The 20,000-nt window shown below is 32.9% G+C and overlaps 1 protein-coding gene across 2 annotated transcripts in view; it reads left to right on the top strand.

The window, feature by feature from the left end:
* Positions 1-1,668: 1,668 nt before the first annotated feature.
* The window catches only part of GABRG1 (gamma-aminobutyric acid type A receptor subunit gamma1), a 62,841-nt gene continuing 44,509 nt past the window's right edge, over positions 1,669-20,000 (top strand). For both annotated transcript variants that reach the window (XM_060147300.1, XM_060147301.1), the window contains exons 1-2: positions 1,669-1,772; positions 18,144-18,292. In XM_060147300.1, coding sequence (XP_060003283.1) covers positions 1,669-1,772; positions 18,144-18,292 — 253 coding nt within the window. The remainder of the gene's footprint in view (positions 1,773-18,143; positions 18,293-20,000) is intronic.

Here is a 20,000-nt window from a genome sequence, read left to right on the forward strand (position 1 = left end):
ATTTAGTGTGTGCACACAATGAAACCGTTAAATAGCTATGCAAAGCATATTCTTAATTGGCCAGGAAAAAAAAATAACTACCCAGATTCATATTGAAATCAACTTTAAATTTATTCACTTCAAAATCTATTATAATGAAACTTTATTGTTATACAAATTATTTGGTATGAGCTACCTTGACTAACATACTTTGTGGAAGAGAATAATGCTTCCTAATTAACAAGTAGTAGAAGAAAAACAAGGAAGTCAATACCTATTTTCAGAGAAGACTAGAAAGATGGAGAATCAAAGAGAGGGGAGAAAAGCCCAGCACTGCACCATCTGTTATTCTGGGCAAGAGAATACCTGTAACCTTGTTACCTCCATCCAGTTCCTTTAAGTGATTTCAGACGGCAGGGTAGCAACAGCTACTCATGCACAAACACTGTTACTTCTACCTTGAACTATTTGCTGGGAGACAAATACTCTAAGGTAACTCGGTGGTTAATTGCAGTTCACCCCTGAATCTGGTCAATTCCAGGTGGTTGTGAGGTGATTAATGACAGCCAAAGACCCCAAACCCAGGGCTTCGGTGGGAAGCAGTGATTTAGGAGGGCATAGAGGCGGAAGATGGCTGGGCAGAGCAAACCTGTTTCCACCACCACCACTGTCTTAGCCTTTACAGTTTGTTCGAGCTGCCAGAGGCTTTCTAGTTGCCATGGCAACTGTTGGGCTCTGCTGCAAACTCAAAGCAGAGCCTCTGAAGTTAGGTACCAAACACGAGCTCAACAAACGCAAAGGGGAGAACAAGGATTACACATGTAATCGATCTCCAGCTCCTATGACTAAAATAACCTTTTTAAAATCGGATTTTTGTTTATGTCTTTGTAAAAGGAGATTATTCTTGTCTGGTATTGTTCATTAGTATCATCTTCTGGTGCCCGGAGAGAGGAGACTGCAAATCCTCTCTTATAAGGCAGCAGAAGGGGGGTGGGTAGGAAACGTGATTACCAGGAATGCACCCAGCCCGCTCATTCATTCATTCAGTTATATATTTCAACATCTCCCGAGGACATATTTGTGCTGGGCATCGTGCCAGGTGCTGGGTCTGCAAAGAGGAATGAGCCGCTCCCTCCCCCCCAACAAAATTAACAACAATAATTAACAAAAATTAGCAGAATCTTCGCGAGCCTTGGGAAAACCAATTAGGCACGGCAAACTCCCCACGGATCCCTCTTGGAAGACAGATTCAGAATCCAAACACGGGAGAGGAAACAGATCCCCGAAATATAGTCGGGCAGGAGGGAAGGCTAGAGGGAAGAGGGAAGCCGTCTTTCCCTAGTGAGGGAAATCTGTCAGGGCCACTCAACTGCTTCTCTGAGGCTGCCAGGGAGAAGAGGTTTGTTTTTCTTTCAGAAAGACGGAGCCCTTTTCCCTACTGGGCTCGATTTCTAGTAGGGGAAGCGCCGCCTTTTGGGGCCGTTGATTGGCCCAACTTCTTTTCAGATAATTTATGCCAGCATCCTCTCGGTCTGATTGGCTCCCTTGCTCAATTCCGCTGGGAGTCGCATCCTACCTGGTTGGGAGGTGTACTGCCTTCCCACACTCTCCCTTCTGTACTCACCAGGCTGCAGCTAAGGTGGGAGGAAAAGTCCTGGCTTGGAGAACTGAGCGGAAAAAGCGATCCCAATGGGTTCTTGGAAAACTCTTCTCTTCTACCCTTTTCTTCTGTGGAGTCAAAGGAAAGGGTTGAGGTTGATGTTCCTGTTACTGACCCTGCATCTGGGAAACTGGTGAGTAAATTCAAGGACTCAAAACTATTCTTTGGTATCTACCCACTTCCCCATCATTTCTCCTTTTTTTTAAAAAAAAAAAATCATTCTAGGTTAAATAATTTGCATTTCCCTGGGCACATGTGCAACATTTTACCATCAGTTTATTTTTTGATTAGATCTACTCTTTTTCTGATAGAATGAAATTAGCCTATGTGTGAAGCATGGAGATTAACTCAGTTGAAGCAGAGTAGAAACTAGTAAAGATTCAGTTACTGGAAGTGGGGAGGGGAGTAGAAATGTTTTCGCTACTACATTTAGTCAATGAATGCCACTGATGAACTTTCTGGATGATTCTGCATTTTAAAGACAAAGTTATTTTAGAAACTTCTTACAGAGCATGGCATGTATGATGCTTTTTTATACAGTAATATTGCCTTTTCCCTTACCTTTTTGCTATTCTAAAAAAAAAATCAAAGTTTTACATTAAGAAAGATCATAAATATGGCTAAAAATCCATCAGGGTTGAAGCTATGTTACATTTAAGTTAGAAATAACCATGTATATTTTACTGAGCCAGCTTTGAATCATTTTTTTTAACTTGGCTGTGTACAAGTAAATAAATATTGTAAGGTGATGTGATTGTCCTGTGTGTGTGTGTGTGTGTGTGTGTGTGTGTGTGACAGAGAGGAAGAGAGAGAGGGAGTGCTTAGAACTCAAGAGTAAAATGCAATCACTATAGAGATGGAAAAATGCCTTTTTAAGTACTTGCATCACTGCTAAAATTTATTATTATGATGATTATTTTTAGCATATAGCTAGAGTGGATTTTTACCATTACTAACAGATAGAACAACTGTATTTTCTCTCCAAAAATAGAGAATAAAGTATGCTAAGTAATATTAGACTTGCCAGAATATGTTTGACACTCAATGTTTTTTAAATATTACAGTTTTAGTTTATTTACCCTTTTCCCTTAGAAACATAAATGTTCTGCATGAGCACAAACATACTACTTGATTAATTATTTCTTATATTTAAGTGCCTTGTAATGGTTTATTTCTTTTAATATATTATAAAATTATGGAAGATATTTTGGTAGGCCATGTATTAGTGCTCTCATGCATCTTCATAATATCGCAAATGAATCTGTGTTCTCATAAGTAAAAACAGACTAACCCAGTAATTTTCTGAAATAACAACCTGTAAGCTGATTTATCACTGTAAGTGCAAGTTTCTCTTGCAACCTAATAGACAAGCTGCTTACTAAAGGGCATACTGTCTACTTAAAGAGATGTTTGGTTTTAAATAATACATTTTCTTCTTGAGGATATTTACATTATGAGAATCATGATGGGTTTCAGACTCTCTTCAAGCTGCTCAGAATTAACAAGTTGTGTGGTATAGTGGGCAGAGATGGGCTCTGGAAGTCTGGAGACATGATTCTATGTGTCAAGGGTCCTTAACCACTCTGAACACAGTTCTTTCATCTAGGAAATGAAGGGCAGTAGTAGATCATTTATGATTTCTTCAAGTTTTCATATTCAATATTTCTAAGATTTGAACTGAAACATAAAATAACTCAATAGCTGCATCACTGGCTTTTTGTAGCAGTTTTCAAGAGGGAAATTCTAATTGGGAATGCTGTGTACTTTTGTTTTGGTCATATGTATGAGTGAGAGAGAGAGAGAGATGCGTTATGCAGCTAAAATAAATAAATCGTTTTATCGTAGTACTATAGAGAATATGGATTATTCTGGCCAGTGAAAAAATACATATTAAAAAATAAAGCTGTATGTTGCTGTTGTAATTAACTCTTAGGGTCTCAGTTATGGGAGTGTATGTCTTCACTTTTCAAAGTAGCTACAGTTGTGATGAACTTTTTATCCTTTTAATATTTAGTTGAAGATAATTGATGTCAACATGTATAAACCATTTACATTCATAATTTCTTCTTCCTTTCTTCTTCTTTTGAGGGACCTTTCTAAAACTAATCACAGATGGTTCTATTTGTAAGAATTCTGATGTCTGATGCCAGTTTCTAAATTAAATTTTCAAAGTCACCTATTTTGGGATTTACCGAATTGGAGGCTATTATTTTTTGTATCTAATCAAAGACAGTAGCTTGTTTACTCATTATTTTTCATCAAGAGCATAAAGGAGAGGCACTTCATTGATTTTTACATTGCTGAACTATGAAAACCAATCCTGTTGTTGTAATTAAAAGCTGTAGTCATGGTTCCTATGTTTCATTCTTTGTGAGGCTCTATGGCATCTTGGCAAGTTGGTTAAAATCTCTCAAGCTTGAGTTGAAAAAGCTTGAGCTTTTTCAGTTGAAAAAGCTTATTTGTAATGTTGAAAAAAATATAATTATAATCAGACTTTTGAAAAGAATTGAAAAAGTGCTTTGAGATTTTACATAATCTAAAATGTAATTTATGGTAAGCTTTGACTAAGAAGTTATACTTTGAGAGAGCTAAAGAGAGATTGTTTTAGAGATTGTTTCTAAAAACAATCTCATGAGTCGATAATCATACAATTTAGCAGTCAGTTGCCCAAATGACAATATTCAAGTATAATTACATTATAAAATATATTATTTTAAAATAATTTCAGTAATATATTTTGTGGAGATGGTAATGCATGATTTTTCTTTAGGCATACAGAGCTTTGGCTTCATTTTCTAATAAAATGTAGATGCAAATGAGTACAAAATGACTAATGATGCTCCATGATAATTAAATATTCAAAGAAGAACTGAGGGACAAAATGATTTTGAAGTTAAAATGTAAATGCTATAATTGATAAATCCCCTGTGTATAGAGTCTTTTTGGTATACTCGTCTTCCTTTTTATCCTATTATATACTATGAGTCACATTTTTGGCTTATCAACAAAAGGAAATGTTTGATTTTTTCATCTTAAAAATGAAAAAGACAAATCTAGTATTTTATATATATATATTTATATAAAGGTGATTAAAATTTGTCTAAGAAAATAATAATGAAGGTGGGGTCCCAAAGAAGAGGAGACAGGCAGGGCGAAAAACTGAAAAAAAGGGCTCTTGAGATATTGTCAAAATATGATGAAATGACTGCCACAGGCCTCAGGAGAATAATTCACATATATGCATGCTACCAACTGAGAATCCTAGACTCGACCATTAGATGTAAATTCTAGTTTCAGCCTCAGCACTTCCCACTAGGCTGAAATCAGGCAAATCTTTGAGGCAGAGACTCCTCGTTTGTGAAAAGTAGAACTGGCATCTACCTTTCCAGCTTGTTTCAAGACCAAGAGAGAAAATTTTTGCAAAGTACATGACAGTTAAAGTTTTAACTGAAAAGTCATAACAACAGATATTCTTGGAATCTCAGTAATTCTAGAATTTTTTATTCTAGTTAAATTTAAGTGCAGTAAACTCCTTGAATTGTTTGTGCATTATTAAATATCTTTTGGATTATGGGAGAGATCATTCAACAAATATTTATTGAATACCTGCTATGTGCTCTACACAGTGCAACTTGCTGTGTTTACAGTGGTGAATAAACTAGACATGAGAACTAACCATATGGATAGTGCTTGTGTCTAGTGTTCTACATGAGTACTACCATTATACACGCTGCTGAGGCTGAGGTTTATGGTATTAATCAAAGGAAAACATCTTGTAGTCAAAATAAGGAAATATACCTTCACAACTCCAAAGATAAACAGGAGTCTAAATTTTTAAGGTTAGAGGGTACTGATAGAAAAGATCACAGTCAGGGAAAGAGAATTAGAACATCATGAGATTACTCATCTATAATACCAGAAAACCATGGAGGAAATGTCTCCAAAATTCTAAAGATAAATGTTCAACCTGGAAGGTTATACTTAGCCGAACTACCAATCAAAAATGAAGGGAAAATAAAGCCCAGATACTGTTATTCTCCCCATTTCACAGATGGAAAAACCAGGGCACAGAAATTTTTACAAACTCACTAAAGATCATCTTGCTGATAATGCTGAATCCAAGACTCAGATCCCATGTGCTCTATGCCCAGAGCCTGAATTTTTAATCACCTTTCCTCCAAGATTACAAATGCCATATAAATCAAAGCAATTAACATAACTGTGGATGAGGGGGTTGGAAAGTAAGGGACGGAGGGATAAAAGGAAGAAAGGAAAGGAAATGAAAAAAAGGAAAGGAAAGGAAAGGAAAGGTGAAAGGAAGAGAGGAGAGGAGAGGAGAGGAAAGAAGAGGAGAGACAGTAAAATTGACACAAGCTCAGTAAGTTACAGTCCGCTATGTATTTATCACATAATCTAGAATATTATGTGTAGTGCTGGATTAATTATTTTAGGAAAAACTTACACGAACTGGAGTTCTTGATCTAGAAAAAACACCACTGGATAGAGAGTTAAAAGCAAGAATTTTGAATTCAGGTAAATTTTATTGAGGAATCATATTGAGGATGCTAGAGAAAATCATTGTTGAATTTATTATGTATAGATGTTACAGACAAACCATAAACAAGTAGTGAAAGCTATGTGAAGCCAGATTTTCATCAGTACAAAAGCACTCTAACAAAATAATGGATGTCTTGTCACTAAACTTCAAGCAGAAGTTCTTGAAGAGTTAGAGTTCTTGTACTCTGTGAGAGCCAGATGAAATTTATGTTTTTTTCTACTTTTAAATATCTCAGAATCTAATTCTATCTGTACTAAAATGGTTTAACCAACTGAAGCCCCATGTTTCAGGAAATAGTCTTAGCTATTAATTCATTCAATAAACAGTTATTAAGCATTAGCATTCATTCAACAAATATTTACTCAGTGCCTACCATGTATTAAGCAGGGAACTGGAGACACAGTGGAAAGCAAGACATAATCTTTGCGCTAGTAGTGTTTGTATAGTGTATATAGGACATATATGTGATAGTATACGTGCTGGACAAAGAAGGCAGAGCCCCTGACCCCACTGAACTTAAACTCTAGTAGTTAATGTTGAGATGGTCTATCAATATAAACAAGTAAAGACAATAAAATGCTATAACAGCTACTTGCAATTCTAGATGAGCTATAGTGGGGACACTAAGGAGATTGGCATCAATTGTAACTCTGGGAAAAGATTGAATGCTCTTAGCTGTCATAGGCATAAGTTCAGGTCAGTGTTAGTGAAAAATATACATAGGAAGATAACACTAATATTCTGTGGCCAGAGGTATGGTCTCATGCTTTGGTGGGCCTTTTGAAAACTATATTCCTAAGATATCCCTTACTTTGGTCATCTAACATATGACATTAAGATAGCAACGTCCTATTAAAACCTATATAACTTAGTTTAGAAGTAAATTTTTGAACTGTAGGCATTCTCTCCTTACAAATACAATTCATTTAGAGATTTAACATTTCTCCCTATTTTTAGACAAATATCCATTTCAATATAGGCAGGTCATTTACCTCTCAGTCGGCCTAGATGTGTACCACTATTAGAATAATTTTCCAACACATGCAGTAGAGTGTTATCAGCAGGGATTATTTTTCTACTAAATAGCCACATTGAGTAGAACAATGTAGCCCTATTGGTTGGATTAAATTTAAGTTTTAATCAGACATCTGTGTTCTACAATTTGTTACTCTGTGCAGGTGTCTTATGAGTGTATATTTCTTTCTGTCATTTCCTTAGTACAATTCTTTCTGAAAAACCTGCAAATTATCATAACTGGAGTTGACTAGAGTGTTTTGTTGTTTCTGTTCTACTCATTTGTATTCTCTCCCTTTTGAAGTGAAAGTTCTGAGAGGATACTTATGTCAATGAAACTATTTTACCTCTCATTTTATGGTCCCAAGACTTAGGGAGAAGGTACATCTTTTTGCATTCAAAAGAACGACTCCCATTTCTTTCTTCCATTTAATTTTAAGATCTTTTCATATCGTTTATAATTTAATAAGCCTCAATATTATGCCTTAATTTTGCAAAAATTTTAGCAGCCTGATAGAATTTATCTGATGCATAAGTGCATCAAAGGCTTAGAGAATGTGAATGTCATGAAGTGTTATATGTTTCTAAGTCTAATTTATGTTCCATTATGTTGTATGAATATAAAGTGGAACAATGGAAAATTTGGTGTTCAGTTTAATATACTTTCAATCCAGCGGTAATTTTTTAATGGAATGTGAAGAAAATTATGGTTTCTTTCCCTTCCTCCAAAAAATATTCACATGGAACCATTCTCAAAAGAACATTTATAATCTCTGTGTATTCATCATCCCCCTAAAGACTATTCTTTGGAAGCACGATTCCCAATTTTCTAAACTCTGTTTTAACAAAATAGCATTGGCCTGCCAAACAAAGCAAATAAAAAAATCCCAAAACTGGAAAAATATATTGTTTTATTATTAGTACTAGTTGTTATCTTAAGGATCAATCACTAAACTATGAGCAAAGATGTTACAAAAAATAATCTGCTATATTTTATATTTTTCTGTTTTTGTTTTCTTTCTAAAAATATATCACTATACTAATTTTTAAAAATCGATTCTGATATCAATCTGTCGCTTTTCTCATTAACTAATATAACCCTACACTCCTGTATCTTATCTAACCAGATCAAACTATGTTCTACTAGATTTAGGAATTGGCCATACCCCTTTTGAAACTAACAGTGAAGCTCTCTGTGCCCAAAGTAATCTCTATTGCCTTTAATTTCCTAACATTAGTGTAATTTTAAAGATGCTATGTATTCTATCTTACCAAGGAAACTACATAAAAATCACAGTGGATGAAGATGTCATGTTTTATTTTTTCTCTGAGACTAATATTCCACATCTCAAATTGTAGAATCATTAATATATAATCCAATTTCTGTTCTATTCTGTGGACATAAAATATTTTAAATTTTTTACCACAAATAGTTTAGACCTTATTTTTCTTTACTTGTTTCCTTAAACAAACAATTTAAGCAATCTCTAAGTGATATAAATATATGTTGTTGAAATATATGGGAAAACCAAAAATTTTTTCCCTAATGTCATAATCGTTTTGATCATATAACGTGAATAATAATGGAATAACACTTAGTCCATTCTACTCCTCAAAATTACTTAGCAATTTGGAGCCTATACTTCCAGGTTTTTCCATAAGTTTAAACAAATATGTGTATACGCATTTGTATGTACATTCTCAGGGTATAGAAATCTAACAGTTGTTTTTGTCACACAGCTAGTATCAAAGATATTTTTGTAGGTTTGTACACATACTTAGTTGTACCTCCTTTTTAATGATAATATGGTATTCTATATTAAGGAAGTATCATAATTTGTTAAATTATTCCATTACAGATTCTCTTTTTTGTTGTTTATTATGAATATTGTTACTGTGTATATATATATATATATATATATATATATATACACATATGTACATGCTTTTAGTTTCAATATTTCATCAATGTTGCCAAATTACTCAATTTATTCTATTAGAGCAATTTATTCTATTAATGGTTATAAAAATGCCATTTATCTATATTATCAATGGTACTGAATGTAATGAATCTTTTAATATTTTGCCAATGTGATGGCTAAAATTTGTCACATTTTAAAGTTATTCTCCCTTGCTACCAGTAAATGTTAGCACAGTTTGTTATTTTTATTAGTCTTTTTTTCCCTCTGAAATTTCTGTATACCAGTTATGTTGTAAATATCTTTGTCTCAATCTATCCTTTGTCTCCAGTCTTTGTCTAAACTGTCTTATGTCCTCCATGAGTTATTTTTCCTTTTTTTTTTGTCATTTTTTTTTTCCTTTCCTGGTTTGGTTACATGTTGCATAGAAAGACCTCCTCATCTCAAAAGTTAAAAAACATTTTCAATATTTTCTTTAATAGTTTTATACTTTATTATATTTTGATCTCTAATATATCTGCAATTTATTGTCTAAGTAGTAATCTAATTTATTTTTTCTAAATGGCTTGATAAACCTTTCAATCCAAGTTACTGAATAATTTATCCTTTCATTTCTAAACTGACTAGTCACGTTTATTGTATACTGAATTTCTAGACACTTGGGATCTGAATTTGAAGGTTTGATTTTGTTTTCACTGATTTCTTTATGTGTTATCACAATATGGTTTTGATTACAGTAACTTTATTTTGTTTTCTTTTTATTCTGGCAAATTTCATCTAACAATCTATTTTTCAATAATTTCTTGTAATTCTTATATTGATTCTTCTACTTAATTACAGTATAATGATTTTAATCTGTTATATAGGAACTGTGGATTTTAATTAAAACTTTATTAAATTTATAAACTAATTTGAGAATTATGTATTAATAATATTGTTTTATAGCCAAAATATTTATTTGCCTTTATTTTGTTCTATTCTTATATTCTTCAATTGGTGTTTTAGTTTCTTCACATAAGACAGATCTTCCCTGCTATATTTTTTGTAATTGTTTTATAGATTGTATTATCATTGTGAAAGAAATCAGGTTTTTTTTTAAGTTTATGATGGATGAATACTAGAATCAGAAAGCTACTGCTACTATGTTTTAAAATTTATATTAGGTTAACTACAATCAATTCTCTGATTAAGACCAATAATTACAGTTTTCAGTTGTTTATTTTCTTTATTCACTGTAATTTTACTTGTAAACAGCAAGATGATTTCTAATATTCGGTCCATTTATTCATTTACTTAGTGAATTTTTTTTTAATTTTATACCTACTCTATGTCAGGCTAAGTGCCAATGGTATCACATTGAAAACCTTAACCCTGGCTTTCAAGGAGCTTACAGAGGGTCATAAATAAATAAAGTAAATAGCTAATTAAGATGCAGTGTGATCAATTTTATGGTAAAGTTAAGCACTGGACAAACTGGAACACACTTATTTAATGTTCTAGGCATGCTTCCCTTCCCCCTCCTCAAATTTTCAAAGCATTCCTCTCTGTGCCTCAAGTGATGGGTCCCAAATTCTTTTGTGTTAAGAGGATAATCACAGAATTGAGTGGACTATCACTTCACCTCTCTAAAACTCTGAAAGTTCAAATCTGTAACTCTATTATCTATCATCTTTTACTTATTTCGCTTCCCTACCAACTTTTATGAGCAATAAAAATGATTCAGCATTACTACCCTAAAAAGAGCTTTGTACAAAAGAATTAAGCAGGTAGAATATAAAGGCAAAAAGAAAATAAGAATTAAAGTTTTTAAATTTTATTTTCTTTGACTTTCAGATCTAAATTCAGTGCCTATACATACTCTTTAAAAGTTAGCTCCTGTAGGCTTTGACATTAAAATATAGTCTACTCAGAAACATTAGAAGAGGTATGTTTCTTCCCTGGAACTTGTCACTTGACTTATAGAAATGTATCTGATGTTCATAAACAAACACTAATTTGTCATGAGCAACAGATCACAGGTGAGGACTTGTTTGGAACTTCATCTGCACTTTTTAAAAAAAAATAACCCATTTTATTTATCCATTCCACTACTGATGCATATTTGGATCTTTTTTCTGAATTGATGGTACATCCACTAATGCTTCTCTGAATATTGTGGAACAAGCATTTTGGTGAACATACTATGCATCTGTGTTGAGTATGTACCTGGGAGTGTAATTATTGGGTCATAGAGTGTGTGCACATCCATCTAAGGAGTTTTCTAAGTGGTTTTAACAGTTTGCCCTCACAGCCCTGTACAAGAGTTCCAGTTGTTCCACAACCTCATCAACACTTGGTGTTGTCAAGGTTTTTTATTTTAACCATTGTGGTTTATGTATAGTGGTATCTCATGTTTTTAATTTACATTTTCCTCATGAGTAATGATGTGGAGTGTCTGTTCATGTACTCATTCCCATTTGGTTATCTTTGTTTGTGAAATGCCTAATCAAATCTCTACCCATTTTTTTTTTCCTGATGGATCATCCATCTTTTTCTAAATAATTTATGGGAGTTTGTTACAATCTTAGAGATGAGTCTTTTTTTTTTAAGTTTTGCTATATGATTTAATATTATTTATTGCCTTGTCCTAAACAGCTTGAAATTCAATTTTGTAATCATAGCCTCAGCAATATGTATCGTATTTTTTTTACATCTTTATTGGAGTATAATTGCTTTACAATGTTGTGTTAGTTTCTACTGTATAACAAAGTAAATCAGCTATACATATACATATATCCCCATATCGCCTCCCTCTTGCGTCTCCCTTCCATGCTCCCTATCCCACCCCTCTATGTGGTCACAAAGCACCGAGCTGATCTCCCTGTGCTATATAGCTGCTTCCCACTAGCTATCTATTTTACATTTGGTAGTGTATATATGTCCATGCCACTCTCTCACTTTGTCTCAGCTTACCCTTCCCCCTCCCAGTGTTCTCAAGTCATTCTCTACATTTGCATCTTTATTCCCATCTTGCCCCTAGTTTCTTCAGAACCATTTTTTTTTTTTAGGTTCCATATACATGTGTTAGCATACGGTATTTGTTTTTCTCTTTCTGACTTACTTCACTGTGTATGACAGACTCTAGGTCCATCCACCTCACTACAAATAACTCAATTTCATTCCTTTTTATGGCTGAGTAATATTCCATTTTATATATATATATATATATATATATATATATGCCACATCTTCTTTATCCATTCATCTGTCGATGGACACCTAGGTTGCTTCCATGTCCTGGCTATTGTAAATAGTGCTGTAATGAACATTGTGGTAAATGACTCTTTGAATTATGGTTTTCTCAGGGTATATGCCCAGTAGTGGGATTGCTGGGTCATATGGTATTTCTATTTGTAGTTTTTTAAGGAACCGTCATACTGTTCTCCATAGTGGCTGTACCAATTCACATTCCCATCAGCAGTGCAAGAGTGTTCCCTTTTCTCCACACCCTCTCCATCATTTATTGTTCCTAGATTTTTTGATGATGGCCATTCTGACTGGTATGAGATGATATCTCACTGTAGTTTTGATTTGCATTTATCTAATGATTAATGATGTTGAGCATCCTTTCATGTGTTTGTTGGCAATCTGTATATCTTCTTTGGAGAAATGTCTATTTAGGTCTTCTGCCCATTTTTGGATTGGGTTGTTTGTTTTCTTGATATTGAGCTGCATGGGCTGCTTGTATATTTTGGAGATTAGTCCTTTGTCAGTTGCTTCATTTGCAAATATTTTCTCCCATTCTGAGGGTTGTCTTTTCATGTTGTTTATGGTTTCCTTTGCTGTCATCTGCACTGTCTTACTAGATAATGGAAGAGTCTTCCCTAGGTGTCACAACAAGGGCATTTGCATTGCAGTAAAGTTTATATGAACTATATCCAGGGTGACTTTACAATTTATCATCCAAATTAGGCCATTTTGTGAGTGAAAGAGGTTACTATTAATATTGTAATTATTCTAGGACAACAGGTGTAAATCAAGATTGTCCTGGGAAAATCTTGATGAATATTTACCCTATGTATGAAAAATAGTTTATATTGATTGATTGACTTGTTATAGACATATATATATATATTTTCTAGCTGTAAAGATGAATTCTCCTCATGATTATATGGCTTAGCATGCCTTGTCTTCACTTAACCTATCTCTCAGTTATCATTAGTTTAAAACTTTTGCTTGTCATATTCAGAAGAGTAATACAATCATTAAAGTACTCTTTTACATACAATAATTTACTATGTAATCAGATGGATTTGTCAAAGTATTAAACTAAGTTAGTAAGACCAAAAAAACAACACTGATACAGGTGACTCAGAAATTTTCTTTAGTAACAAGTTACAAGTGTCAATTAAAGAATATGAGAAGCAAAAGCCTCAGAGAAACAGATGCCAAGTTGGGATTGGACATGTAAGAGATTTTTGAGAGAAATGCCTGTGCAGGGTAAACGAGAGGAAGTGGAAGTAAGCAGAGAGAGCCTTCAGATAATAACGGAGGTCTGATCCCTGTGCAAGTGTAAAGCAAAGAGGATGTTTCGGTTAAAAGAGTCTCAGACTAGAGAGCCCTACTAAACAGGCTTTGGCCAGGCCAGCAGGATTCATCCAACACAAGTTGCCCTTTAGAGGAGGCCCTAGTCTTGCAGGAACGGGTCTGTACTACCATTGCCACAATGTTCATTTATTGCCTGAAAGCAGCCCGGGGAAGCTTGGATCTGGTACAGATGCAGTGCTCGTCCAGAGGGCTGGCGCCTGGGCTGTCAGTCAACCATGTTCCTACCCCAGGAGAATCGAGTGGCAACTTTTTAAGGCTGCCAATTTCATTTTCTTGGCAGAGTGTAAAGCTCTACTTGTCTCTATAAAAACCTCTACTTAATTACTTATTTTTTATGATTAGAAATTTATTTCTGGGCACTATCTGGTGTATAGGAAGAAGCAGTTCATTCTTAGGTAGGCATTAATGTCAAATTAACTCCTTTTCATATAGTTATATTACAAAATTATGCAGAAAAATTGTAGTATACTATTAATATACAGAACAAAATTAAATTTTGTATAGCTCCACTAGCATAGAATACTTAGTGTATTCATTATACTGCTTTCCAGTTAAATCTTTAGCCATTTTATACCTAGGTTTTGATCAAGGCAAATTATTATATGTTACTTTGCATATAACATTAAATTATGAAAATAATTTAATATTTTTACAGACTTTTCATAATCACCAATTGAATGGATCCATCAATCACACCATATGGACATATAATACTTTACTTAAACCTGCTCTTTTGTTTAAAATTTGTGCTACTATAGATAACACTGTGATAAGCATCTTTGTATATGATGGTTTTTTGTATCATCTGAATAGTTTTCTCCATTAGAAAATAAGATCATATGGATCAAGAATAAAATTTTACTTATCTTTTTGTTTTCAGCAATTAGCATATTTTGTAATACATGGTATTTCCTCTATAAATGAATTAAAGCATTGGACTGAAGACTGAGCACACACTTTAGAAAGTCTTTTTCATCAGAGAGAGTGTGTGTGTGATTCCTTGAAATTATTATTCTAACTTCTCAGAACTCAAAGGCAGAGACTAAGCATTCTACCCATGCACAACCCAAATGCACTTGCTAACTACTTACCATAAATATTGTTGTATTCTTATAAATTAGAAAACTCAAAATCTAACTACCCTGGATTGTTTAACAAAGATAAAGTAAGATACCATGGAAACTTCAAAGAGAAAAGGAGTCTTCAAGCTAAATCAATCTTGTTTCAAATCATGGCTCTATTATTTAATAGTGTGGGTCCTGCGAATTCTATAAATCTATTTTTTTCTAATTTGTAAAACAGGAATAGTAATGTTTATTTCATGGGATTACTCTGGATTAAATGACATACCTTAATATGGAAGAAACCTAGCACTCAGTTCATGAAACATGGTAGGAACTTACTCAACAGCTGATAAGAACAATAAAAACATCAATCATCAAAATAAAAATTTAGTAAAATTATATACTAAGGAGTATATTTATTTCCAATAATGATAAAATTATACTCATTCAAATTATTTAAGAGAAGTGCTTGCAAATGTCTACAAATTCCCATAATATTATCTACGAAAATAATACTTGTTTCCTCCAAATGAATGTTCATTCAACATAGGTAAATGTTACAAAACTTCCAGTCTATGAATGATAGTGAAACATCAGATATGCTATATGAACTATCTTTAAAATTATAAGTGTTTTTTAGTCACCAAAATAATACCAGTGTGAAATTAAGGTAGTTAATGAATATTCTGAAGGTAATTCAGAAAGTGTGGAGGAAAAATGAAGAAAATTAACTATAATGAAATTTCTTTTCTGCTTTGACAAAAATGAGGAAAGTTAGTTTATGATGTCATTGAGGTCAATTTTTATATTACCTCTGAGATAGCTGGGAAAAGGGGGATATACGTCAGTATAAGCGTGTGCTTCCTGGATTACCAAGATGTTACTACCCTAAAACACAGGAAAAACATATTTTTTCTGGGAACTTCCATTTGACTACAAAGAAAAATCAAGTTCTTATACGTTCAGTGGTCTGCATCTATCCATCAGATGTTTTATTTTATAAAACTGGGATTTAAAGGTAGATGGATGCCCTAAATTTTGGTTGTTGACAATATCTCAGAAGTTCTAATTAGCTAAAATTTTCCTGGAAGACACATGAGCAGGATTCTTAATATTTCAGTACTTTTAATGCTTTAGTTTATAAATGAATGTATGTATGTACGTATGTATATATTTTATTGAGAGAAAATAAGAAATTATTTAAAGGAAATCATACAACTGTATTTCAGTAGTATATATTTTTGAAGTTAAATACAGCAAAACAATTAATACAAATGAGCACTTCATTAAAAATCTGTTAAATAAATGTACTCCAGGAGTTCACATAGGGATAAAATTTGTATACAGTGGTAATAAGCTAAAATCTCAGTGGCTTACAATACTAAATATTTATTTCTCGCTCAGGCTACATGTCCATTGTAGGTCAAATGTGGCTATGTTCATGTTGCCTTCACCCTGAAAGTGAAGTCATGGAGTAGTAGTAGCCTCTGCCTGAGTATGGCTGGTCTTCTGGCAGAAGGACAGAGATATGGTGAACCATGCACTGACAATAAATCTGCTTGGTAGTGATGTATGTTACATGTATTCCATTAACCAAAGCAAATTGCAGGGCCAAACCTGAGTTTAATGGGACAGGGATGCATTGCAGAAAGGAGTATTTCATGTCACATGACCAAGTTAGAAGTCAGTGGAGTGAAAAGAATAATTCTCTGACATGAAGAAGAGGAAAAATATTGAGAAAAATAATGTACTCCATTATCCATTAACTCTCCGTTAATAACTATCAATACAATTATTGTAAAGATAAAATGAAGTACAAATACTTACAGGTTAAGTTTTAATTTACAATGTTAATTTATATTCTTTAAAAGGATAAAGAGAGTGGATGCTAACTAAACTTATTGTGGCAATCATTTTACTATATATACATAGATCAAATCATTATGTTGTACACCTTAAACATATACAATGTTATATGTCAATTATATCTCAATAAAACTGAAAAAGAATTTAAAAGGATAAAGGGGGTAAAGGCTGCATTAGCTAAGATGTTTAGGTTCACAGCAAAAGAGATTTGAATGAATAGTGTAGAAATATCAACTAAGGCTCTTAAGATAAACTTGAATATCTACTGTGGGAGGGAAGCTCATCTCTCAAATATATGTAAATAAATAATATAGATTTACCTGATTTTACCAGTATAAAAGTTTATATATATACTTTTTCAGTGGAGGACTAATATTTACTAAAGTTGGGTGTAAGTCTAGGTTGATCTCACTCAAATGAAGGTGGGGTTACTTACGGGTAATAAACAAAGTAGTTTGTTACTTTTGGTGAATTATAGATGAATATCTATGTTACTATATGTTTCTACCACAGTTCATAAGTAAGCTGAAACTTTATGCTTGTTAAACACACAGGCGTCGCAGGAAGCATTAGCTATAGGACCAGGGTTTGAGTCTCAGTTTTGAAAATAAATGAGTTTGTGCTTTGGTTGATTCCCTACTGACTTGTTTCCTCATTTACAAAATAAAGGCAGTGGGTTATTTGATCCCTAAAGTCCATCTTCTAGTCCTAAAATGTGATAATCATGCTTTCCATATATATACACATATATATATGGAAAGCATGATTATATATACATGTATATATATAGACATGTATATATATACATATGTGTATATATATAATATGTATATATATGTATACGTGATTATATATATATGTATATATATGGAGAGTGAGTCAACCACTCATGATTTGGTAAGACAATCTTTGACAGAGTTCTTGGAATAGATGTCTGGGGTCTCGGTTCTTCTGACTTAAAAGGAAGAAGCATAGGTGTGTTCAATACTTTTTCCTTTTTTCTTTGAATGCTTCTTCACTCATCTTTCCTTAAGTCTTCTTTTCTACACGTGCATTTTAAAATACATTTTACCAGACTAATGATTACAACTTTTCCTGCACTTATTTACCTTTTAATTTTTATTTTAGGGTGTGGTGGTATAGAGTCACTTACGTATGGTTGTGCAGATTGTGTACCGCACAAATCTAGGGCCACTCCTCACATTATCAGTGCATAATCTCTATGGCCTTAAATGACAGTTGTGGGAGTGGCAAAACTTTATTACATTAATATTATACGATATTTTCTTGCACTGGATTCTTCATTTTTGAGTATTATTAAAACAGGACAGTTCATATGATGTAGGCCTTAGTCTTACTGAATGTAAAATATTTCGAATACTTTTTTTCCCCTCTTATTATTCTCTTACATAATTAGAATAATCTTAAACTATTTTTTAAAATACACTACTTGGTTGAACTTTCTATTATACAATTTTTGTTTTTGAATTCTTTAGTGTTGATAAAGCAGATGATGAAGATGATGAGGATTTAACAGTGAACAAAACTTGGGTCTTGGCACCAAAGATTCATGAAGGAGATATAACACAAATTCTCAACTCCTTGCTTCAAGGCTATGACAATAAACTTCGCCCAGATATAGGAGGTAAGTTCGAGTAATCATTCTTGGATTTTGGTGACTGTGAAAGCCACATTTGCTGATGTTATTTTATCATATTTCATATTCCTTGAGTGTCCGATGTGTGTTAGAGACTGCGGGTTTGGCAATTATTATTTGGAATGGTACTGCTTTGAAAGCTTCACAGTTTGATGTGGGAAGAAAGACATCTAAACATTTTCGATGTAATTATTTTACAATTGCTACAACAGAGCAATTTTTGATAAAACTGCCTGAAAAACTAAGAGATATTTCATAAAAGGGAATATTTGAAAGGTATGTAGGAGTTCCAATTTTTTGCAATGCTGCACTGTTTTAGTTAATGTAGAATTATAAGCCTTGAGAGTATAATTAGTGTAGACAATCCAACATTGTTCTTCTTTGTCAAAATTGTTATTCTCAGTCCTGAGCATTTATGTATACATTTTACAAAATAAATAACCTCTAAGTTTCCCACTGCAACACTTTAAAACAAACAAACAAAATGTAAGTCAGCCAGATTTTTATTGGGATTGCATTAAATCTATAATCAATATAGAGAAATTGAAATGTTTACCATACTGAATTTTTACTGTACCAAATTCATGATCATCATATATTCTTCCACATATGTTCAATTTTTATTAATGTCTTCTGTAAAGAAGTGCTGAATATATTTTACTAGATTTAATTTTCTAACTTGAAGTTTTAATGTAAGTATAAATAGATTTTAAAAAAAATTTACTTTCTAATTTTTATTAGCAGTGTATAGAAATACAATAGATATTTTGCTAATCTACTCTGTCCTCAGCAGCCTTGCTAAATTGATCAACTTTATGTATTGTTATATTAATGTAGATTTTCTATAAACACAGAGAGTAATGACTATTACCAATAATGACTACTTTGCCAATAGTGTTTATTTTGCAAATACTGAGCATTCTAATTAATTTTCAAAATTATACTTTTTTCATGACCTATTGCACTAAGACTAGAATCAGTGTTGAATAGTCCTGGTTTGTTTCTGATATCAGGGAAACCAGTCTATATTTCACTATTAATTATGATGTTTGATGTAAGCTTCTTTTTTTTTAAGATGCTCTTTGTAGTTCCTTTATCTTCTTATTTTGCTAGGGTTCTTTTTACCTCCCTACTGGTTCAAATGACTTCTGTGCACCTATTGAAACCATCATATTGATCATATTTTGCCCTTTATTCTACTAATTTTTTTTCTGTAACTAACTTTGGCTGATTTTTAAAACTTAAACAAAATTTGCATGTCTGTAATAAATGTTACTTAGTTGTGACATGGTAATATTTTTAAAATATCACTAGATTCAGTTTGATAATATTTAGTTTTGGAATTTTATATCTATGTTCATAAAGGGCATTAGCCAGTTATTTTATTTTCTGTAATGTCTTTTTCAGTTTTGGAGTCAATATTATGCTAGCATTTACAAATGAGCTATATTTCCCTCTCTTTTCATCTCTGAAAGAGTTACCTAAAATGGATTCTATTTCTCCCTTCAATATTTGGAAGAATTACTTGGTGAAGTCATGTTGGCCTAGAGTTTGTATTTTGGGAAAAAATTTTAGCAGTTCAATTACTTTATTAGTTTTGGTTAGTTTTCAAGGAGTTTAAATTTTAAAATTTACTTGAGTTAGATTGTTTCATAACATCTTTTATGATATTTTTAATGTTTTTAGGATCTGAGGG

Source organism: Lagenorhynchus albirostris, chromosome 4 (assembly GCF_949774975.1).
Source record: "Lagenorhynchus albirostris chromosome 4, mLagAlb1.1, whole genome shotgun sequence".
Taxonomy (NCBI): domain Eukaryota; kingdom Metazoa; phylum Chordata; class Mammalia; order Artiodactyla; family Delphinidae; genus Lagenorhynchus; species Lagenorhynchus albirostris.